This window comes from Carassius auratus, chromosome 15 (assembly GCF_003368295.1).
Source record: "Carassius auratus strain Wakin chromosome 15, ASM336829v1, whole genome shotgun sequence".
NCBI lineage: Eukaryota > Metazoa > Chordata > Actinopteri > Cypriniformes > Cyprinidae > Carassius > Carassius auratus.
In genome coordinates, this window is record NC_039257.1 from 4359056 (window position 1) to 4383528 (window position 24473).

At 37.8% G+C, this 24473-nt stretch overlaps 1 protein-coding gene across 1 annotated transcript in view; it reads right to left on the reverse strand.

Moving 5' to 3' along the window:
* LOC113114796 (protocadherin-16-like) overlaps positions 1-24182 on the reverse strand; it is a 99515-nt gene extending 75333 nt beyond the window's left edge. Inside the window, exons 1-2 of the mRNA XM_026281824.1 lie at positions 23612-24182; positions 12214-14013 (exon numbers count right to left, since the gene is read on the reverse strand). Coding sequence (XP_026137609.1) covers positions 12214-13992 — 1779 coding nt within the window. The 5' untranslated portion in view covers positions 13993-14013; positions 23612-24182. The remainder of the gene's footprint in view (positions 1-12213; positions 14014-23611) is intronic.
* Positions 24183-24473: the final 291 nt, after the last annotated feature.

The following is a 24473-nucleotide window of genomic DNA, read 5'->3' on the forward strand; positions in this document are numbered from 1 at the left end:
CTGCTGTTTGTATATATGCTGTACTTAACCTTGAGATTTACAGATGTGTTTCTTTCAAGTAAGCAATACACTTTCAAACATCTTATTCTCAGCGTTATTTAACATGGACCCAAGTCATAAATAAAGCAAAGTCAAACAAAATTATGTTCTCTCACCTTTACACTAACAATTACTCATCTCACTGAACTCAAAGTAATCCTACTCACAATGAGAAACAGGACAATCTTACTTGGGTTCAGTTCCAGAGCACAGCCTGCTTGGTAGCATTATTGCATTCTCGTTATTGCAACTGGCAGAGTTTAATCAGGGGCCTGAGGTTGCTGGCAGACATAAAGGATGCATTCTTTAAAGCTGCAACGCTCGGAATATGGAGACAATTTGCTCAGCGGTTATGATGTTTAGGCCGGAATATATATAAAAAGACAAGAAGAATTACGAGAGGGCACTTCCATGAAATTATAGTGCGCATTGCAACAAGATGTGCCTGAAATGTAAGGAAGCCCATTTCCGCCCCAGAGCAAAAAATAAAACCGATAATTGTGAGATGATTTTTTTACAAATTATTTTTGGGAGAGCCATATTGTGAGACGTAAAAACCCAATTCTAAGTAACATTTATTTATTTAGGTAACAGACTTATATTAAATGTGTTAAATAATTCTGAAATAAGTAAATTTACCTTGTTTAGATATTTTAGCTTGAAAAGAAGAGTCAAATAACATTTATATTAAATGTTTTTTGTGAGTGAAAGAGAAGGCCAAAATAAAGAAGAATAAGAAGAAGAATAAAGAGACGCCATGAAAAAATTGGATAGAGGAAGAGACACCGGTGGGGAAGCATTCACAGCTAACTCCAGCTGCTGATTTGAGGCTTCTCTCCAACTGCTCAGACACCACTGTCCCTCTGGAGTGTATTTTCCTTACTCTCTTTTGCCGCTCATCCATCACTATTTTGGCAGTGATCTTCAGAGGTCCTGCTCACCTGCAGCACAAAGTCTGGCAAAAAAACCCCGCATCTAATGACAAGCACCCAAACAGCACTACCCCCCGATTCCAGATGTGAGCTTTGGACCCCCAAAACCATAGTAAAATCCTGTCCCTCAAGACCCATTTGCTTCCAAAAGAATGCAACTCTGTCAAATATAAAAGAAAAACAAGTGTTTGCTCTTGTGAATGACACTAAAAATTAGGGATGCACCGGTTGACCGGCCATAAATCGGAACCGGACGGTTTTTGCTTAAAATACGCGTTTGGCAATCGGCCAGTTCTTGGTCTTTTTTCGGCCGATTTTTCCGGAAGTGCGCCCGCGCGCACAGACTGCATTGTAATCATTCGCTATCATGTCATTTGTGTGGAAGTATTTCGAAATCTGTGCACAGGACATGGGTAGCCGTTCAGCACTGGAAGTGCAGAGCTACATGTCTGAGGCACAGACAGCAGGAAGTGGACTGCACAAAAAAAGAGTCTCTTTCCAGTTCACTGAAGCTGAATCGGCCAGTTAGCTTGTAAAATAATCGGTATCAGAATCGGCCATGAAAAATCATGATCGTGCATCCCTACTAAAAATCAAATCAAATTAAGGAAATATCCTGTTTGTCAATCTGCTGTAAAAACAAGCTGATAATTGCTTATACACAGAGTTTTTAAAGATTTATTTTAAGTGAGCATTAAGCGATGACAAAGGTAATCTAAATTGTAAAAATAAAGGAAATGAGCATGCATAATATAAACCGATATCTGAAAATCTCCAGTACTGTCTGCTTAGCCTCACATTTTCATTTTTGTCAAACTTAATATGGCATCTACCTTGACTGAGATTCAATGCCTGACTAGTGACTACCAAACAGCTGTAATGAAAACACAGAGCAAACCACAAGAACTGTCCCAAGTAACTATTCAAAAATCTCTAATACCAAAACAACCGAGGGGTCCATAAGTCTTTCATCTCCCTCTTTCTTGCTGTTGTCTTACCACACAAATACATCTTAAATTTGTCACAGCTAAGCAATGCACTGTGAGCTCTTTCCTTCACACCCTAGTAAGTCAAACATTTCCCCCCCACTTTGCTACAGTTGGACAGATGCATTGGATTTGAATTGATGGGCTCTACGTGCTATAAAAACACAGGCAGTTGCCTCAAGTAGAGCAACTTTGACCTGGACACCCACAAAACGTCCAGATGTGCGTCCATGTTTATATTCGCTTCAGTGCGCCCGCTTGGCCTCAAACAAAGTGCTCGAGGAAGTATTATATTTGCAAACACATTAAGTAGTACATCTCGTTTCCTGCAATTTGGCTGCTCTGTGTAAATACTGTACTAAACCACAGAGCCGGGGTAGCAGGGGCATGGCAGTTAGCGGCAGGAAAGAGCAGCATGGAGGAGAACTAAAAACAGCGGAGGCTTGGCCCGAAAGTGATAGAGCGCCTGCAGGGGAGAGGACAGGAGTATGCCACCAAGACTGTCTAGATGGCTTTCCCTCTTCTTGTATTTGCTTATTAGTTATATTGACTGCAAGGTTTGCCTGTAAACAACGGCACACAACTAAACAGGGAGCTCAGATGTTAATATTAGCAAGGCAACATTCAACAACATGAAGAGAATTTGGAACTGTTCAATGGGCATTTCTTTTTTTCTGTTTATGCAAAAACATCTACAAAACTTGCAAACATTTGGAAGCTACTTGTAATTGTTTAAACTATACAGTGTAATGACAACAGCAATTTATCAAAGTGCACAAAACAACCCAATAAGTGTGTGTGTGTGTGCGCATTTTTTCCCAGTGTATTGCCTTGCCTTTTTTGATATGTTTACTTACTCTTTAATATATACATGATAACTGCATTTTATTGAAGTATATATGGTATTTAGATAACACTTCAGTGCAGGGACCAATTCTTTATTATTAACATTTGTTTATTAGCACTTATAAAGCACATAGTTTGCGTTGCTGTATTCTACATCCCTAATCCTAATCAATTCCTAAACTTAATAACTACCTAACTAACTAACTATCAATAAGCAGCAAATTAGGAGTTTATTGAGGCAAAAGACATAGTTCATCATTGTTTGTAAATAACGAGAATTGGACATTAAAAAGTGTGACTGATATTTGCTAAAATGTGAACCTAGACCACAAAACCTCAAGTTGCTTGTAGCTATTGTAGCTATTGCCAAAAATACATTGTATGTATGCATTTTATACCAAAAATTATTTGGATATTAAGTAAAGATCATGTTCCATGAAGATATTTTGAAAATTTCCTACCATAAATATATTAAAACTTATCTCTGATAAGTGATATAAATTGCTAAGAATTTCACTTGGACAACGTTAAAGGCGATTTCCTCAATATTTAGATTTTTTGCACCCTCAGATTGCAGATATTCTAATAGTTGTATCTTGGCTAAATATTGTCCTATCCTAACCATACATTTATGAAAAATTTACCCTTATGACTGTTTTTGTGGTCCAGGGTAATAAATATAGATAGCAAACCAATAAAAAAAAATGTAAAAAAGTTATATTATATATATATATATATATATATATATATATATATATATATATATATATATATATATATATATATATATATATATATATATGTTTGTAAAAAATTTCCTTGTCAACTAAAAGAATCACTACAAACACTGCATTTTGCATTCGCGCAAATAAACAGCATTCAAATCGGTAGATTCTGTCCAAATCTCTTTATTCTTTCAAAAACCAACTACATAAATATCAACTTCCATAACCAAAAGTGCCCATGTTGAGCTCCCCATGAATTCTCTACACAGTTTCTGCTTCAGAATCCAAAGAGATTTATCAAAAAATGGTTGCTTTGATCCTCTTATTCAAGTCTGTTGTGAAAACGAGCAAAAACTATGCAAAGTTGTCTGGCACCAAACCAGACTGGAGGAATGATCATCTTTTGTGTCCACTAAAGCAGTGTGACCAAGTCATTGGAAAAGCAGAGAATGGCTTTTGGAGACTGGGGGAAAGAGGCAACATCTGAGGCATATTCTGAAACAAAAAAAAAACTGGACATCTGATCAAGAGAAAAATGCCATATGGTAGTATGTGTGCAGCTTAATGAGGCATGCAGACATCCACTCCTCTCAGCCCAGGAACCAGGTCCATGCAAAAGCCTACTGAGCTCCGCTTGTCGATATTTTGTGTCCAGCATTCAAAGAAAAACTGATCCAGTGAGTAAAAGCATATAGCAGTGAGTTAAATGTAAATTTGCTGTAAACAATTTTTTGAAGCAACACACCAAAAACGGATTACATTAAATGCATATAATTTCTGAAAGTTCTAAAATATTCATAGACTGTCACTCCTTTAGATCCTATTTCATCAAATAAATGTTTTGGTATTTGGAAACAGATGACTCAAATTGATTTAGAGTGCTTGTACATAATATGTAAAAATGAATTGAAGGCCAGTACTGTAGAAAATTCAGAAACACAAAGTAATTCAGGAAATAGAAACAAAATAAATAAATAAATAAAAATATTAAAATAAAAAAGTCTCATTTTAGATGCTTGTTTATAAATATATACATTTATGAGAAATGTTTCATAGTCCATGCATTCTGGATCTTCTCAGTGTTCTACTAATTGCTATGGAAAAGTGTGGGAAATAAGTAAGCTAAGGAACTGCACATACTACTATCAAGCTTTTGGACAGCAGTTGCTGTCAGTATCCGGAAACCTCTTTCTGCTTCTGACTTTCCAACAATTTGGCTGATTTAATGTCTAAAGATGGAGGAAAAGAGACACAGCTGGAGTGCACTTGTCTGAAGCTGTGAGTGATCACATCTCTGGCTGTAGTGATATGAGTAATATGCCCCAAATTGTCCCGAACACGAATACACCTTTGAAAAACCTGGCAACGAGGTAAAGACATATAGTGCTGCCCCTGACCAAAGAAAGCCCTGCAAGTCTATTTTTTAAGGCACGGGGGCAATCAAAGACTGTGGAAGATAAATGGAACAATATCAGTGATGTCTTTTCAAGGACAGTGCAGGGCTTGGAGTTCACTTCCAGCAGAGAGTTGCCAAGGCACGAATTAGACAGGAAATGTCTTTGAGGCTATAAAGGAAAGCTGATAGACGCGCAAGTTGTACTCAGTGTTCTGAAACAGGCAAATGCCAAAATATTTTAGTTTGGCTCAAATATTCGGACTCCTCTCAAGTTCTTAAAGAGCCTCCAGTGTTGACAGATTTCTCTAAGAAGTTTTTGGGGTGATGAGGTTGGTCTGACACCCTCCTAATGAGCTGTGAAGTCAGATCAGATAAGGAGCTGTGGAGACACACAGCTCCCCATGAGGAAGAAAGAACTTCCCATAAAAACCGAGGAAACTTTTGCAATGACAGTAGAGGACTGTTGGCACTCATTTTGCTTTCTTAAATTACTATACGACTTGAAGATCAAATTTATGTTAATATTTCTGACATAAGAGATCCAGAATGCATATGGACTATGAAACATTTCTCATAAATTAATATATTTATAAACAAACATCTATATATATATATATATAAATATGATGATGAAAACAAATGGTTCAATCAGAGTTTGGAATCAATTCACTAAAATCGATTCAAAGAAACTGATTCAGTGATTCACTTAATCTATTCCTTGAAACACGAAACTTAAAAAAAAAAACTGCTTAATATATAACGGTAAAAGAATTACTGCTTATATACCCTTAATATTCAATTTATCTCCAGCCATACTGGGCATGAGAACGGTACTGATTTCTGGAGCCCATTATTTATCATAGAAAAAGAGCACAAACAAGCACAAAGATGAGTGTTTCAGGGGGAAAAAAGGCAAATAAAGGGGTTTAGAAATAGAATGCCATGCTAACAAGACTACGCTAACAGATGATTGTTCAGGGCCCTCAATGAATCTGAATAGGACAAAGGCCTTTCCTGGCTTATTGTGCTGTGGAGACCTGTCGAGCAACCACACTCCATCTTTTTCACAGCTCTCTCAATTCAAACCATTAAGAAAAGGGAGACTTGACTAAATGTACCAATTATGCAGCTGCCTCACACAGAGTGAAAAACGCTCGTCACCCCGGTGGTGAACATGTCCAAGTCCGCAGTTGGAGTGTGTTGTGAATAGTAGCCTTTAAAAGTGAAGTGTCCTAGCAGAGGAGACAAAACAGCAGCTGAGTTCAAGCCATTCTTGTGCATTTACCAAGGAGAAGCCTTTCATCTGTGTCCTCCATAGGAGCACCAAACTCTCAGACTGGTTAGAGGGTTCTAATAATTACACAATAGCAGGGTTGGATCAATACAGAAATTTTACCAGCTGGGATCGTGGCTTACGTACTACATAAACGGCCTCAACTGATGAAATGACTGCTGATAAAAGTTTGTCAAGTATTACAGTAAAAAACTCAAAAAATGTTCTACATGAAAATTACAGATGCACAGATCGACCTGCCAGGGACCAGAATCAGCCAGTTCTCCACACGATCGGCCTATTTTGACGACTTCACACCTATGCTCACATCTGCATGTAAAAATGTCGTCAACATGGACATTCTTCACTGTGAGTGAATGTGTATTGCCATAGTAAACATTAAGCCCCTTTCACACTGCACGTCGGACCTGTCACATTGCCGGAACATGCCGGGTCGCCTTCTGTGTGAAAGCAACCACGTCCCGGGATTGATTCCCGCATTGAACCCGGGTCGGGGACCTAGTAACATTGCCAGACTCAACCCGGGATGAGCGCTGTGTAAACAAAAGCCAGATCTAATTCCGTGTCGAAGTGATGATGCGATATCGCGCGACTCTTTTACCAGCTGTTTTGAAGTAAGATCAACGTTCGCGCCGAAAAAATATGTGCAAACAGTAATGAAGCAGAGATCAGTTAGTTCCTCACTTTACACGCTAACGCCGAGATCGTTCGCTTGCTTCAGTGAAAGTATAACGTGCCTAATGTTTTCGACTCGTACATTACCCGTCACGCCCTGATGTCATGTGTCGTTACGGGATCTTTACGGGTTGTGTGTGAAAGCACATGCGGGAATTGTAATTCTTAATCATTTATTTTATTATGTCATTAAGTTTGTAAAAATGTAGATTTTTGTTTGTGTATGCTGTCAATTATAGCTCAGAATCCGCAAAAATCGGTATAGGCAGGAAAAAATTGGAAATCAGAATCAACCAAGAAAATTTCAATCGGTGCAGCCTTAACGAAAATTAATAAAACAACAACTAGCATAACTGGGAAAAAATAATCATATTATAAAGCAAAATCTTTACAACTTGCCTCCATTAATAATAAAAAGCCACTTAACACAAATAACACTAGACTATGAAAAGAAACTGAATTGAACTGAATTGAATTTAAATGGAATGACACCAGTTAGCACAACTTTGGCAGCCCTACAATACTAAAACTTAAATAAAACCATATTGAAGCAGGAATACTCCACAACTAACAATGATATCATATAAATGAGTGAAAACAAAATTGACTGATAATTAGCTCAGTTTTATGCTTTATTAATAATAGTGTGTAGTAATTGAAAGCAGAGTTCTGGTCATAACAATTTAGTAACATATTTGATCATTTTAGTCACCCTTGATTCCAATGCCACAAGTCTTTTGCATGTTATCTTTACGGTTAAAATAAAACTGGGTATAGTCGCAAGAGTTTTCACACTACAAAGGGTGGAAATTCCACCAAAAGAAAAATAAAACCCAGTTAATTATTCCTCAGCCCAATGGCAGCTACGCACAAGTAAAGTGACAAAACCTAAAATGTAGTAAATCTGCAGTGCCAGTACACATTAAACTAATCATGCTCCGCTGAGAGGGATACACTGGAAAAAATGAAATCAAGCCCAGTTCAGATGTTAAATGAATGATCACAATAGCCCCATTGTAATGGCATTTGGACAGAAGCTTTGATTCAGAAAAAGGGAGGCGGTGGGAACTCTGCGCTCAGGGATCTCTGATGAAGGGAAAAAAGCAACTCATCAAGTACCGTGCTGTGATGCTTGGATGTGGATTTGGCAGTGATTTCTGCAGTCTGTGCATCATCAAACTCCCAACTGCTCTTGAGTGGCATGCCAGCTCCCATCTACAGCAGTCGTTCATGCCACAGCCTGAGAGACAGTTGGTTTGGACCTCGTCCTTGGCAAGTTCGCTTTGATGGTTGTAAGGATAGACTTAGTAACTCCTTATATTGTTCTGGTGTTGAAAACTGAAGTCTTTTGGCAACTGTCTGTAAACCATTAGCACTCGTTCAATGAGGATGGAAACTGACAGCAAGACAGGAGCCACTCGATCAGATATGGTTTGCACTTGATTTGTAGACCCGAGTGCTGCTGATCCGATTCCTAATTCCGAACTTAAGTAATACCACTTTAAACTTCTATTTTTACTCCCAGACCTCCCACTTGACCCTGCGCAGCTACTATTCCCACTCTACAGCAGAAAGGAGTCAGCCAGTCCCAAAACCTCTCCCAGGCACGATCCTCCCTCTCTCCGGAGAAACCCCAGGGCCAAGTTCCCGTCTGCTGGGCCCTCTGTCAGCTCGCTGGAGTGTGTCTCAACCCCCGCCAGCACAAATCCACCACAGAGAAAGCATTAATGTGCCTTCACTTGATATGTGACCATGTGAAATTACAAGTTTTGATTTACTAGGAAATGTATTACGAGCTTTGAATTTGCCTGTGGAGAAAATTATTAGGAAAACACTTTGAAGTACCTGTACAGACAGTGATAAAACACAGAGAACAAAAAAAAAATTGGTGTCTTTTATAGTCAGCAGACAAAAGGGACTATGAATTCAAGGCCAGAAGAGACCAAAGTGCAAACCTCAACTGACCTCTTTTCACACGACTAGTAAGGTTATGAATCTAGAGTTAGTTCTTTGTAAATACCAGAACCAAAAGAGGTTCATCCACAAATGTGGACAGAATACCATATTAAAGTAATCTGGCAGAGTTTCCAACATTACTTGTTCAGTGACGCACAACACCTACTGAATCTACAGCTTGAAACAGAGAGCAAGACTAGTCCAATTACAGAACAAATAACTCTAATGATTTGGTTCACCGTTGTGAGAATAGTCAAACTGACTCTTTATCCCGCAATAGAATAATTTTTTCAAGAAATATTTTTAGATTTAATATTTAACTTAATATTTAATAAAAAATAACTAAAATAATCACTAATGGAACCATAAAAAAATATTGTGAGGTCTATGGAGGACAAGAAATTACTCAAGTATAAATAAATGCAGAAATAAATACATAAATGAATAAATGTACAAATACATAAATAAATGAATGTTGTTACAGTATCAAAATTTCAGTATTCGGTACCGATGCCAGTGAAAATCCATGGTTCTCGATACCAAAAAACACAAAAACATGCTAACTAAAACATTTGACTATACCTTCATTAAATTCAAACTGTGTACATATTTAATTTTAAAGAGCTTTTGAAATAATATTTGAGTTGTTCAGCGAAGAGTAACATCTAAGTTAGCTAAAAAAAAAAGTATGTGTACTGTGTATATTTATTATGTTTATATAAATACACACACATTAAAGGCAAAGATAATACTTTCTTTTTTTTTTTCAAATGTGCACACCACTTTTACAAGCTATTTAAAAGTGAGGAAAAGAGGGAATGCCTCCTTCCCTTCCCCAAGGTGATACCGGTATTATTGGTATTGTCACACATCGATTAACCAGTGGGAAAATTTCCTTACCATCACAACCCTAATTCCAGTGAAATCTACTATTGATTTTTACCGTTGACTGATTTTGCAGAACATCTAGACAGATATGCATACTGCGCATATGCGGCTAGTTTGTCACAGGACATTATACAAAATACATTATTTTATATTAAACAGTAATTTATCAGTATGTTTGAAAGTATATTTTTTTAGATTATTGGTGCTTCCATAGGCTCACTCTCATGCACCAGCATGGTTTAAAACACTAAATAGTTATGATATGACAAGTACAGAGAGAATCTCTTTTGCCCATCCATGCACGAGAATATTGTGCATTGTCGATCTCATGGACTGACCATATGCTGATTAAAAAAATTACCATATTGCCCAACACTATTCCTGTAAGCTATCATGGCATGTACCCTAAATTGCAACCAGGGTGCTCTAAAATACCAATTGGTATTCTATTTAAAATTTATTATAAGAACATGAATTAACTTTGTACATTACATAAGTGGTCGACTGATATTGGTTTTTTGACAGCTGATGCCGATATCTTTGAAACCTCTGAAATTATTATTATTTTTTTTTAAATCATTTGACAATGGAATTAAAAAATGTGTAAAATAAACATATAAGGTAACACTATGACAATGGGCGAATGCATAAGCAGCATCATTTGAAATCAGGTTTAAAATTTAAAGCATTCAATTAACATAGGCCAACCGTCACACAGAGAATATGCTATCATGCTGGATAAAAATGCACACTTCACAAGATCTCACAGCTGGATCTCACCGTTTGTAAATGATTTGTTTAAATGAAATAAATGCGTATTTGCTTAATGCTACCTCGAACACATCGGCCAAGCAGAAAAACGTATCGGCCAATACATCGGCATTGGCAATATATTTGTCGACCACTACATTACATGCATAATTTCTTTGCCTTTGAGGTTCACATCACCTGACAGCTGCAATGGTTCCAGGTGTGTTAGTCTGGAAGACTAGCCTGGCTGTTATCAATGATTGCCTAGTATGTTATGACAAAATAGCCATAATAATAATAATAATAATAATAATAATAATAATAATAATAATAATAATAATGGCTATTATTATTTTTATGCTAGTCTTATGCGTACAGGCTAATTTTAGCCCTGACAAAACTGATATTGTGAAATAAAACAAACTAATTAGGTTTTTTTCTTTTTCTTTCTTTCCTTTTTTTTTACGACTTTTTATTACCCATGCTATTTATTCATAAATCCAATTCCAGTTGTGGCTGCATAGAATTGTTTCCGATTTATGTGATCCAAACATTTCTAATAACTCCAGAGCGTTGTAAAGTACAAAAGTAAAAATATATTGAAAAAAGATGCATGTAATCACTTCCGAAATTCACAACATATTTTATCTACAGAAATATTCTGCTTCAGTTCATATTTGTTGGCATTTAGACGTTCAAATACAAAATTTTCACTGCATTGAAAAACTTTTGCTCTCCCGCTTGCGGGACACAAAGTGAGACACGCACATTCAGGAGTGATCTACGTAGCTCTTACACAATTATTATTTTTTTTTTTATCTAGTATGAATGGTCAGAATGACTGCAATGGCCATTCTAGTAGTTATATAATTCCAGCAGTTCTATTGTTAAACACATATCATTAGCAATGGTACTTAAAAAAACTGCCATATTTAACAGAACTAGTATCCACAGTAGTCCAGCCATAATGATAATTATCCAGTTTAACCAATCCTGCACTGAGAGAGGTAGGGACCGCCTACCTTATTAACATACGGACACAGAAATACAGAAATAAATAAATGTAGAAGTGCATAAATAAATGTACAAATAAATAAATGTAGAAATACATAAATAAATGTAGAAATAAATGTAATATAGCACAATGGTACAAAAATATCATAATTAGATAATTTATTTTTTCATTGATTTATGCATATCTGCATTTATACATTTATTTAGTTCACTATTTTATTATTTAATTATTCATTTATTTATTTCATAATTTAGTTTATTTATTCAATTAAATATTTATTCAATTAATTATTTATTCAATTAATTATTTATTTATTTCTGCATTTTTATTTTTATTTTTTTATACGCAAGTCATTTCTCATTCTCCATAGAGGTGTAAGTAAAAACAGCTAGTAAAAAACAATCCCCACACAGCCTGAGGAGAGTGAGTAACTCCCAACTGACACAGTCCAATCTAAACAAAGCTTACTTAAGCTCGCTCCCCAATATCTTACAATTTATCATGCTGGTTTCCAAGTCAATTTCCTAAAATGACTATTTCCATTTACTCAGTTTACACACTTTAAAAGTGCTCTCTAACAATCTGTCTTAAATAGACAGACATTCTGCATTGGGGTTTTCACACACTTCATGCCCAAAAACCTCAGAAGTCGGCATATTAACCAGTATAATACAAATGTAGCTTTTCTAGACAAAGAAATAATAGTCCTACCTCCATGAAACAGGTCCCTGCTGCTGTGTTCTCCTTAATGGATGCATTGTAGAACTTGCTGCCAAACACAGGTTCATTATCATTAATATCCTGAAGAATCACTTTGACCACAGCTGTAGAAGATAAAGGTGGTTGACCCCTGTCAGCAGCAACCACAGTTACACTTGGCATAGGGTCCGCTTCGTAGTCGAGTTGGGTCAAGGTGGTGACGATACCAGTGACTGCGTCAATACCGAACCAGTCTGAATGAGTTTCTTCATTCTGTAGGATGCTGTACTGAACATCTCCGTTGGGTCCCTGGTCTTTGTCCCGTGCTGTAACCTGTACAACAAAACTTCCTGGAAATGCAACCTCTGGAATAACCTGGGTGTATTCTGGCTGGTCAAACAAAGGTGGGTTGTCGTTAACATCCATGACCTGAATGGTAAATGAAGACTCTGCCCGTAAAGGAGGAGTGCCAGAATCCGTGGCCAAGACTCTGAGTTCATAATGGTCTTGCTCTTCACGATCAAGGATCTGATCTACACAGATGAGATAGATGATGCTGTCTTTGGTGGTCAAAGCAAACTTTCCATCACCCCCTTCCAAAGACACATTCACATTGGCATATTCTCCATAATCAGGGTCTGTGACCGAAATCCTTGCCACGTACTGGCCAGGCTGTGCTCCTTCAGAGATGTGTGGAGAACCATCCTCGCTGAGGAAGATGATGGTCATGGTGGGCTGGTTGTCATTGTAGTCTCGCACCTGGATGGTCACGAAGGCATTGGTGACCTCTGGTTGACTGGCATTGTCCCGAGCCTGTACCACAAGCTCGTGAACTCTTCTCATCTCGAAATCCAAAGGCTTGTTCAGAGTAATAACCCCAGTTCGAGTGTCAATGACAAAGTAGCGATCAGGATCACTCTGTCTCCTGTTGATGTCATAGAGCACCAACCCATTGTCGCCATCATCAGCATCTGAAGCAAACACCTGCAGTATATTGTTCCCAGGTTGAAGGTTCTCTGAGATCACTGCATGGTAGCGACTCTGGTTGAAGACTGGGGCATTATCATTGATGTCCTGCACAATCACATCCAGGATCATTTGTCCCGTCCTCTTGGGCGAACCACCATCAAATGCTTCCAAGAGTAGAGTGTATGAAGATCTCGTCTCTCTGTCCAAAACTGTATTGACTACCAAATCCAAGTAGAGCACTTTGTTGGATCCTCGTTTGGTTTCAAGAAGAAAAGCCTGTCCTACATTTCCATCCGTTATGATGTAGCCTTGCGTAGTGAGCTGGTCCTCATCTGCATCCAAAGCAGGCTCAAGAGGAAACTTGGTGCCAATGGTTGTCTGTTCTGGAATCTTAAACGTGGCTCTTTTTCTTGGGAACACTGGAGCATGGTCGTTGATGTCATTTACTAAGATGGTAACTTCTATGGTTATTCCTGTTATGGTGACTGCTATGAAGCTGTAACGGTCCCGCACTTCCCGGTCCAAGACCTTTGCGGTTTTTATGATCCCTGTACTCTCATCGATGTCTAGATCGGTGCCGACGCCTGTACCCTGATGATCCGAGATGAAATAATGGGTGGCAGTCATGTCAGGTGGGAGGCCAGCACTAATGTCACCTACTACAGTTCCTGCTGGCTGTTCCTCATCTAGCTGGAGCTGCAACGTTCCTGGCACCATGGATGAGTGGATGGTCATGACTTGTAGCGCCACATAGAAGACCACCAGTATCCAAGTCCTGTTTTGATGCAATGGATCCATAATCGTCCTTCCTTTACTCTTCATTGAATATTCTTCTTACAAAACCTGACAGGACAAATGAAAAGGACATTAGTTAGAGAAACAAGCATAAGTGAACTAACAGAAAGCGGTTCAACATTATCCCAAAATTTTTAAAATCATGCATTACAAAAAGATGAATTACACAAGCAGGCTCAGTTACAGTTATGACAAGAATGCTTAAGTGGCTTTCCACATGTTGCATGGGTTCACCTTTAAGAAATGCAGCAGCACACCATGAGCACACATGTTGTACCTGCATTCTACTGTCACCTAATAAGTCAAGATATTATTGCTATAATTAAAATGAGAAGCTTCACTGTACTAAAATGAAAAAAGAAACCACAAAGTGGTTAGCCACATCCAAAAAAGGTCTTACAGTCTTATTGTCTGATTGTTTTAGTCATTAGTCATTTAGTCATTTGTTTTTTGCCTATTAACAAAAAGATCCTTTAAATTCCTGTCATGATGATTATTTTAGTTAATGTTGGCATGGCATGTTTGTTATAGATAGATCTAAACTTAAAATACTTAATTTTCCCCTTCAACTCCCTTTTCTTTTGGGGTGTAAACTTAAGGAATGTTCTCCTACAGAAGAATTTCTCTGCAATGATGGACATGAACCTAAAATAGAGACTGTGGCTAACTTTTTTAGTAAACTATTCAACTGCAGCCCACAGTGATGCAAAAAAAGAGCCAAGAGGACCCTTTAAAGCCAACTGAGTGTTAACCCTGTCGTATATTAATGCCAATACTAATGCCCAAAATGAAGCTAGAAAAATGCTGGTGGGCCAAATCTTATATATTTAAACCACAAAGGTCTCCTCTGAGTGTTCCTCCAGCTCCTTTTTAAATTAGCAATTCCTCATGCATAAAATTGCAGCTTGTGGACTTGCAAACTCTGGCAAACTTATTGTTGAAATTATGATTCCTGGATTAGGCCCTTTGCTAGGTCAAAATGAATTATAAACATTCTGTAAGACGGGACCTTAAATATTTACATATGCTTGTTAGAAGAACTTGACTCATCCAGTCCAGCTACTCAAGAATGAAGGATCTGCAAAGCAGAAAGGAGATGAAAGATTGAAAGTTATGAGAGAGCTTATTATCCGAGATATTATGAATTGTGTGGTTTTTTGTTCCCTTTGTGGAATAAGAGCATTATAGGAAAATTGTATTCACATGCAAAGGGACAACTGAACCCCGCATTTGACTCTGCCTTTGACTAAATCACTTGAAACAACACTGTAAATCAACATTGATCCCCTTTACAGCACATTTTTAAAAGTAAGCTAGGTAGAAGTTGCCAGTACTTTGATTTAAACACAAACAGAATGGACTGTATGCAATGTAATTTTCCAAGAAAAGTGAGTTTATGAATTTAAAGGCTCAATTTTTTTATGAAAATGTCCAAAAACCACTAGAACAGCATTATATATTTTGCTGTAGTGACGGAAATGTACATATTGTGCATTTAAAGCGATCGTAATAAAAAAAAAGTAAAAAAAAAAAAAAAAAACTTTACTTAAACTGTTTTTTTTAATATCATTGTATAGACATCTTAATTGTTAAGTCCTGCACATACATTTTTAATTTAAAGCTTAAGTCTTAACCAAGGACTGAAGACAAAATGAAGACGTGAGCAGTTCTAAGATGAGCCTGTCACCATCTGCACTACTATGAAAAGCCACAAAATCAATTTCAGTCCAAGGGAAATAATCATGTCATTCTCAATCACTGTGAAAGAAAAATGACTTCACAATCAAATTCTTTACAATCGACCACAGGATTTCACATGTTTTCATAAAGTAAATAAAAACAGAATCACAGGAAATACTTTTGCTCTTTCATACTGTAGGAATCAGAGAGGCTCCCTCCGGTGGTGGACTACAGCTATATATACCCCCCCCCCCCCCTCCAAATTTTACCTCTTTCACTTTCTACCCCACAGGGTATTTGTTTTAAGTAGGTAAGTATCTCTCAATGTGTCCGCAGGTTTAACTCGATTAACTCCAAAGTGACTTGTGGTGTTGAATCTTGCACACAGCTGCACACGTGGTTGATCTAAAATGTGTGTGAATGAGTACGATGATGCAGGTGTCCACATAAAAGTGTGTTTGAGGGCCTGTGTGTGTGAGTCAGATCTGTGCGTGCTGTGCGCCTCATTGCGGTAGTCTGTCAAGTCTGTGGTAGTGACAGCGTGTGTGTGTGCCTGAGCGAGGGAGCAGACCAGGAGGGCTCCACACAGTCTGCCCTGCACCCTCTCTGGCTTTGCTGCATTGTAATTGGGGTCTGCTGGAAGCCTGCCCTGTGCATATGGGAATCCAAAGCTAATTTCAGTCTGTCAGCATCACAGGGACTGAGAAACACACACACACAAGAAGGAACACTCTCATATGTTTAAGAAAGTACAGGCACACACACCCACACATAATACCTCCAACGTAGATTATGTGTACCGAACACTTCTTCTCGAAAGTAAAGCTTCCAAATACATGACGCCCATAGTGTGTGTATACACACACACACACACAATTTAAAGTCCATTTATATAAAATTATATAATACATTTTATTTTATTGTAAACACACTATAAGCCTTCTTAAACTGTTCAATAAGGTTTTAAGATAAAATTTTGACTGTGAACAAAAGTATTATAATTGGTTCTCCAGACATTGAGGCAATGTCCCAGACTTTGTCAAAGGCTGAAACAAAGTTACACAGATGTGTTCAATGGGCACTGCCACTTTTACTAACGACTGGAACCAACCTCCAAAGGGCTGGACATGTACCATGGCAAACGAACCTAGACAACTGCTATTTTGTCCAAGATAAGTTTCTTTTTCTTGCATTTAATGCCTTGTTAAACTACATGGCATGAAGAGAAATACTCTTGGATTCCAGCTAAATATAAAAGGGTAGCAAACAACTATACCATATTATTCATAAACCATATATTTATAAAGCGGAGTTCTTACCATTCAAACCAGGTCAAGACGTTGGCCATATATCTTGTATTGCTAATTTTATAAGAGCATGTTGAAACAAGTGTTATACTGACTTTCCATCTTTGGGCATCTTTCCAATACTCTGGGTCATGTGTTTAACCCAGACTACTTAATATGACAGGGCTTTTGGTTTAATTATAGAGAAAGGCCCACTTGAAGAAAAAAAAAAAAAAGAAAACTCTTGGTGTGCAATGCACAGTCTATCCCTTGACAAAGTCTGACACAGATGAAATGAAAACAGGTCTAGCCTATTTCATTTAAAGTATGCCCTCAATAACATTTAATAATGGTCTCCAAGCTGTTCACACCTGCTAATACCAAGCACCTTTTTATAATCTTCCATTACGAAAAGGAGAAGATAGCAGATTTGTGGGTATGTAGACCACTAATATTTCTGAGCAAGTGTTGCTGCCTTCCTCCATTAGCCAGAACCTCCATTCCACACAACGGTTCCAAAGATCTGACAGAGCAGAAATCTGGAGCTAAACAATCCCAAAGTAACTGCTCTGTTAAACACTGAAACCACTCTGGCCAAGACGCTGGGGATGAAAACAACCACAGCTGGCCAGACCAACGCTGATCATCTATCACTCGACGTCCAAAACGCTTTCCCAACCAGTGGAAGACGTCCACGTCGCTCACGACACCTCAAACAACACTCTCGCTGGAAGACTGTAATGACTGCAAACATGGCTTTAAGGAATTATGTTTTTTCTAAAGTTCATTTCGGTTAGATTGAGAGGGCGGATGAGGTAAAGACAATATATTGGCCCCTTCAGTGTAAATGATGAGTGAGAAAAGACCCTGAAAGCCAAGAAGACCTTAAAAAGAAACCCTAAGCATCCATAAAGTAACACCATCAATCTCAACATTGGGCAACCCAAATATTTCCATTGTAAATGATGTTTTGTGGTGGGCCAAATTAACTTCACGATGACTATCATTTGATCTCAAGCAAACATGCTGTCACACTAGGATTGTTTTCCTAAAATCTCTTGCTTTTACAAGATAACGGAAAGAAATCCAGGAAAGCAACAAACCTGGCCAAATGTGATCAATTCCAATACAGTGAGACTTGGCAAAAGAGGCTTCATGTTGAAGCACTTATCTACAATAATATAGTATCCTGAATATCTGCAAACACCAACCGCACACTGAGCCTTATAACTACAGTTGGAAACTAAGTACCAATTCTTATTCAGAAGCAGTTCCATTAAATAAAAATAAAAAATAATAAAATACCAGAACCGACCCAAATGAATTAATAAAAAAAGAACAACTAAACAATGTAGCCTGATTCAAAAATAAATGAAACTAATGAGTTGATTCTTCTCACTACTGCGGTCCAGTTCTTGAGCAAATGACTCATAATGACTATAAACCAGTTCTTTTTAATGAATCAAACACGTGCAACTTACAACTAACTGTGAGACTTAAATCAATGTAGGCCTAGTTCCTAACTGGTTGTTCAAATGAATTGTAGTTGTTGTTTTTTTGTAGTGGTATTTAAAAAGAAAATGACCACACATATGCATCCATTTCAGCTCTAAAAACTAAAAAGCCAATAGCCAGTGTATGTAAACCAGACAAATCAAACCATCAAAATTATTTTTAATTTCCATCCATACTCATAATAAACCAGCAATAAAGGATTCTAGGCTTCATTAAATCCATTGTGTGCCACCATCCCTTTACCCGAGTTCTCAATACAGTAGTCCAGTATAAGTCATGGTAGATGAAAACCATCTGCGGTTCTCAGATATGTATGTGCACTGCTAATCTAAATTAGATACATTTGTGCCATGGGAAAAAAAAGAAGGCTCTATCAACCTTGGTTTGGCCAGCATTTAAGGTATTCTGGCTTCAGGGGACCATCTTTTTCCCACACCCTCCAACCTGCTGAGTGTGTTTGTGGAAATGTTTGTGGAAGGAGGTCTGCGTGCTGAACAAAACAAAGAACCACACGTGCTGCTGGGTCCTTTGAACATGACACCAGCTGATACAGCTTCGGTTACGGTGTGTAATTGGAAACATCTGGCGGCAACGAGTGGACGAATTCAGTACAGAGTTTATGAAATTCACCGTGTGTAGTTTTAACTGAACACAGACTGTACCATCCCATTTACAGATTGTTTCAAAGAGAGGTATCGTGTCCGGTATGCCTGTTGCCAAATGGAGAACCGTATATTTGAGTGGTTGCCCCCTCAGTCAAACAAATCCATATCAGACTGAGACGTACAAGCCATAGCTGCAGTATTTTGTCTTCCTCTGTCCCTCAGGAGATTCAAGTTACGCTTATAACAAATGCTACTTTGACAGTTATCTATGTTATGTTCATGTACTATCTAAAGCCAAATCTTTGTTTTTTTTTTTATTGACATCTACAGAATACAAGGTGAGAACAGATTCTGGGGCCAAATCTGCACAATCAAGAAGAAGAAACATTTTTTTTTTAAAATTCCAGATGTCAAGGAACATTCAATGATAATGCACTGAAACTGTCTAGGCAATAATGAAAAGCCATTATAACTAAAAATATATTACAGTTGAGTTGTGCAATTTTATAACCCCTAAATCAGTGCAGAAAACATGACAACCATCATTGTCTTTTTAAGTAACATTTTGAAACAATCACTTGACCCTAGTACAGAAACATAAATGGGATAATGATAATGACATCTGTAATGAGTGTAACTTGATTCTCCTTAGGGAAACCAGTGAAACCTAAACCTAACCATAAAGCACAACCCCTCACCCAAACCCTAAACCTAAACTAATTTTAAAAAGAAAAATGAATACATTTATAAAAACCTTTAAATGTAATAAAATTATGTGATAAGAAAGACAATAAATAACTAATATATATATATAATAATATCATATATATACAATATATATACAATATATATATATATATATATATATATATATATATATATATATATATATATATATATATATATAAGAAACTATTAACATTCAAATCCATACTTAATGAACACACAAGGGGCAACACACATGTATAACTTCTCAATTTTTTGCGGGCATAGCCCAAAGGCACAAAGGTGACAGTTCATGGGGGATACGAACCTACACCTTTTCTGTAAATACAAGGAGGAGGTCACACTGACCCTACATGGCTTTACAAGACATGTGCACAGACAAACCTCCCTTCAGAACCTAATGAGAAACGCAGATGCAGGGCCAACAGCTTTCTGGCATGCAATCTCTGCCGTCCACTCTGTACACCACTCTGGAGACCAGATGCTGCAACTGCGCACGGCTTTAGTGCTCCACCAGAGACCTGTGAGGATGAGTTTAACTACACCACAGCAGAGGTACTGGAACTGTCTGATCATAAGAGAATCCTTGCCTAAGCCAAAAGGATGAGATCAAGAGTGATGTAAAGTTGTGAGTGGATGACTCCGCAACGACCCCGTTTTTTTTTCCTCCTAACATCCGACTGGCTCTCTTTTAACCCGAGACAATCCGAGGTCAGGGATGGAGCTGAGAAATTAACCGATAGTCCACTGGGACGTGAGTCTGGTGACATAATCTTTGGAATTTCTTAAAAGCCTTTTGGCGTTCAATCTGGTTCTGCTCTGTCTGAGGGTCAGACATCAATTCTGCGGCTATTTTCATTGCAAACTTTATGAATCTCACTCAGTCCAGTAACTAATAAAAAATGGTTCAAGTTCTAAACCTTTCTTCGGCTCGGCTCACACCAGAATCAACTACACTTCCTGTCTAGCATGCAGCCGCCTCCTAGTTTTATCTTGATTTATTAGATTCTCAATATTTCGTTGTGGCTGTCGAATCAAACATGTTGTTCTTATTTAAACACCATTATAATATAAACGACCCAGCGCAGTCTGCTTATTTGCGTGAGGAACACGGTTAATTTTCAAGCTTATGACTTCATCTGAACAAACTGGAACTTGAATTAACTCGGGATGTGACTCACTAATCTTATGGATCCATCCCAACACCGAGTGCGAACATGTGGTGCTTAGCAAACGAGTGATGATGGGCGGTACTTTATATTCTAATAGACTCTAAGTTCAACAAGAGTGACGCAAACAGTAGCTAAATCACTGTGGTATCGCACTATGGCAACCAACGAACCAGACAAATGGAAGTCAACTGAGCCGAATGAGTGAAAACAACCTTATTATCTTGGAGAATATTAATTATTGTCATCCTCAGAGGAAGATTTGGAATGTGGTCTAGATGAACCCCAGCCAGTCACCAGCACAAAAGCACAGCACTTCTCTACGTCTAACAAAAGAATTCCACTGATGAACCAATTCAAGAGGAATGTCTTGCAAGGAGAGAAAATCTATATGCTCTGGCGTGTCAAGAAAGTTAAATAAATGATCACTGCACATCTGCCCCTGTTATTCTGCAACTGATTTCCTCTGAGGTGCAACATGTTGCCAAAAATATCATCTGAGATACACCAACCAAGAAAGGTCAGGCTGTGGGTGACATTAATAAATACATTAAAACTGCAATTTAATTGGAAATGTTGCATAGCAGATACAATGCTTTTATTTGTTGGATTTGAAATCAGATACAATAATTTTGTAGGGTTTATTAGATAACCTACTGGATGTCTCAAAGTTATACTGCACCTCTCAAAGTTTTTACAGGCTGCCACAGCTGGTATATTATGTTTTCTCAGATTCATTTTCAAAAGCAAAGAACTAAAAGTTAAGCAATACACATCACCCCCTCAATGAAAAGAATCGTTGGGGAGGCTTTTGTGGCCTGCACAACGGTTACACCAATACCAGGCTAGATTAAAAACAGCAGTGCAGAATATACAAATAACTGGAGCTCAGTGGTCAAACTGCAGCAGTTGCAAGCATATCTCTGAACCAATAGACTTCTAATGTGTCTTGTGAGTCATGGTTAGGAAATACAATAGCTCCTAACTTCAAATTTAGTATTGATTTCAATATCAGCTGCATTTTGACACTGTCTGATTAATTGCATTGATTTATTACAAACAGCATGGTGTAGGTCGGATTCATTTCAGTAAACATTTTTTTTTTTTTTTGAGTTGCCTAACATCCATTTCTACCACATTCACCAGAAACAAACAACGATGCATGCACTTCCACTTCAGAATGTTTACAATAACCATCATAAATCAGTTCATATCACACTCTAGAGTGCACATAAACTGCAGTAAACTACAGAGGCAGTCAACTGACTTGATGCATTAAATCCATTAAATTAAACTGTGACTAAGAAACAATGCACCCAAGTTTGAATCACAACTTTCCGATATCTCAATGGCTTCATCTCAGCTTTGGATTGCACATGAAACATTACATAGTGCATGGCTGGGGGCTTCTTAGCTAGATAAGTGATCAATAAGTGCAGTGATTTCAGTGTTTACAGAAATAAAACATTCTAAATGTATTTTCTGTATATTAAAGCAACCCTGCATGCACAGTGATACAATCTGACATTATACTTCCATTCTAGTCCACCAAGTCTTTCGGCAAAATACTATGGCAGGCTGGCTTAACATTTATTCCTAAAAACTAACTAGCATCTGTTACTATGTTACTAGTGTTTAATGACTAATAAGTAGCCAAGTAGTGAAAAAATAACTTAGTAAATATTAGAATTTATAATGTATTGCAATATTTCATGTTTCCCCATTTCAGTTTTACCATTAAGGATTACCAGGTCTTGTTTCTTTACTTATCCATTCTAACTATCTAGGTTATACACTTCTATATACTGTAAGTACCAAATTTTTCACACAGTAAAGTCTATCCCAATTTTTACTACATATTTTTTTAAATCTCATTATTACAATTGCTTTATTTAAAACTGCAATTGTATGATTCATATGTAACAATTATAAAGGAGTACAAATATCCAAGAGATCCAAGTTAGCCTTAATAAAGTATTCATTACTACGGTTCTCAATTCCAGACCTCGCGACCCCTTGCTTTGGACATTTTGTATGTTTCTCTTATTGCTTCAGAAGTTTGTTCTATTCAAACTTAAGTGCCCTGCAAAGTGGACATCACAGGGTATTCCACCATGATTCCAGTTCAAAGCGAAAGAAAATGTTCCATTCAAAGTGCATTGAAGTGTGTTTGTGTGAGATGTGAATTGTATTTGTTTACCAAGGAATATGATGTACTTGTCCATGTGTGAAGTCGTTGTGCAGTGCAAATCTCTGAATGAATGTTCCGAAGTGAGGTAAACTGCATCAGATTTGAAAAGGAGTATGGAGCAATGAGCACTGTGTAGACACCATGTCAATGGGAACTCAGTTAATGCACGGAGCTCTCTTCTAACGAGCTGATTATCTAAATCAGGAATGTTAACAAAGAGAGACATGCAAAATATACAGAGCTGAGGGGCGCGAGGACTGGAATTGAGAACTGATGCATTACTAAACCAAATATAAGACTACTAACATCAAAATAGACACGTCCGTTTTAAGGAATACATGTTAAAACAGCTTGCCATAAGCGCGCGCGTTGACTGCGATGGAAGCGTTGTAGTTTGCCGCGTCTTGGTATGATGGAGTATAAAGTAGTAACTTAGTTTAACACCACTGACGCACTTTTTAATTAAACACTTACACTCATCTGTTCTTGCTTTTCAGTGATAGCGATCCGGTCTGTGCCAACGTAAAGTCAGTAAAACCAGCCAAAAATAAAATGCCGTTTCAGAAAAAAATCCCTTTTAGATTATATCCATCTTCCTACAAGTTATCTTTCGCGTACCACAGCAACTTCCACTAGTAGATTTCCAGTTTTCTGTATTTTCCCCGTTGTTGTCAAGCTCAAAATACGAAGCGCCAATTCAAAAGGGCTCTGTCCTCCAAACTGAGCGCAGCAGACAGGATGAAATCGGTCCGTCAGCATCGACAACAGCATCCAACTCTAGAATCCACACTTCCAACACACGCTCTCAACCTCCTGGAGTGAAACTCGACACCAGCCCTTCCCACTCTCTCATGAATATTAATGAAGCACGTGTAGCAGCGGTGTAATAGCGCCACCTCACCGAGCGGCGGCGACAGCGGGCCAAAACACTGTGACGTGATTCGCTCAAGACTTTGGTGCCACCAGTCTTCTTCAGACGGAACTGAATATATGTGTAGTTAAACATTTTGGATAGAGTGGGGGGAAACAACCCCCGCCCCCACACAAATACCCCCTAAGCCCCCCAAAATAATCACAATATAAAGTCAAGATAATTTTTTTATTCTAACTATGGACAACGTTTACAAGATTGAAGTAGAATTATTCACCACGAGGCTTATACTGGTGATGTACCTTAGAAAACAGATTTCACTGTTACAGTATGATCTAATTTTTAACAGTAAGTAAATAAATGTTTTAAAGCTTGTTGTTTTGTAGAACATCACAGTTATATATGATATAAACAGTGTGTCCTGTAGATAAGGAGCACTAGTTATTTAAGAAAAACATAGGCTAA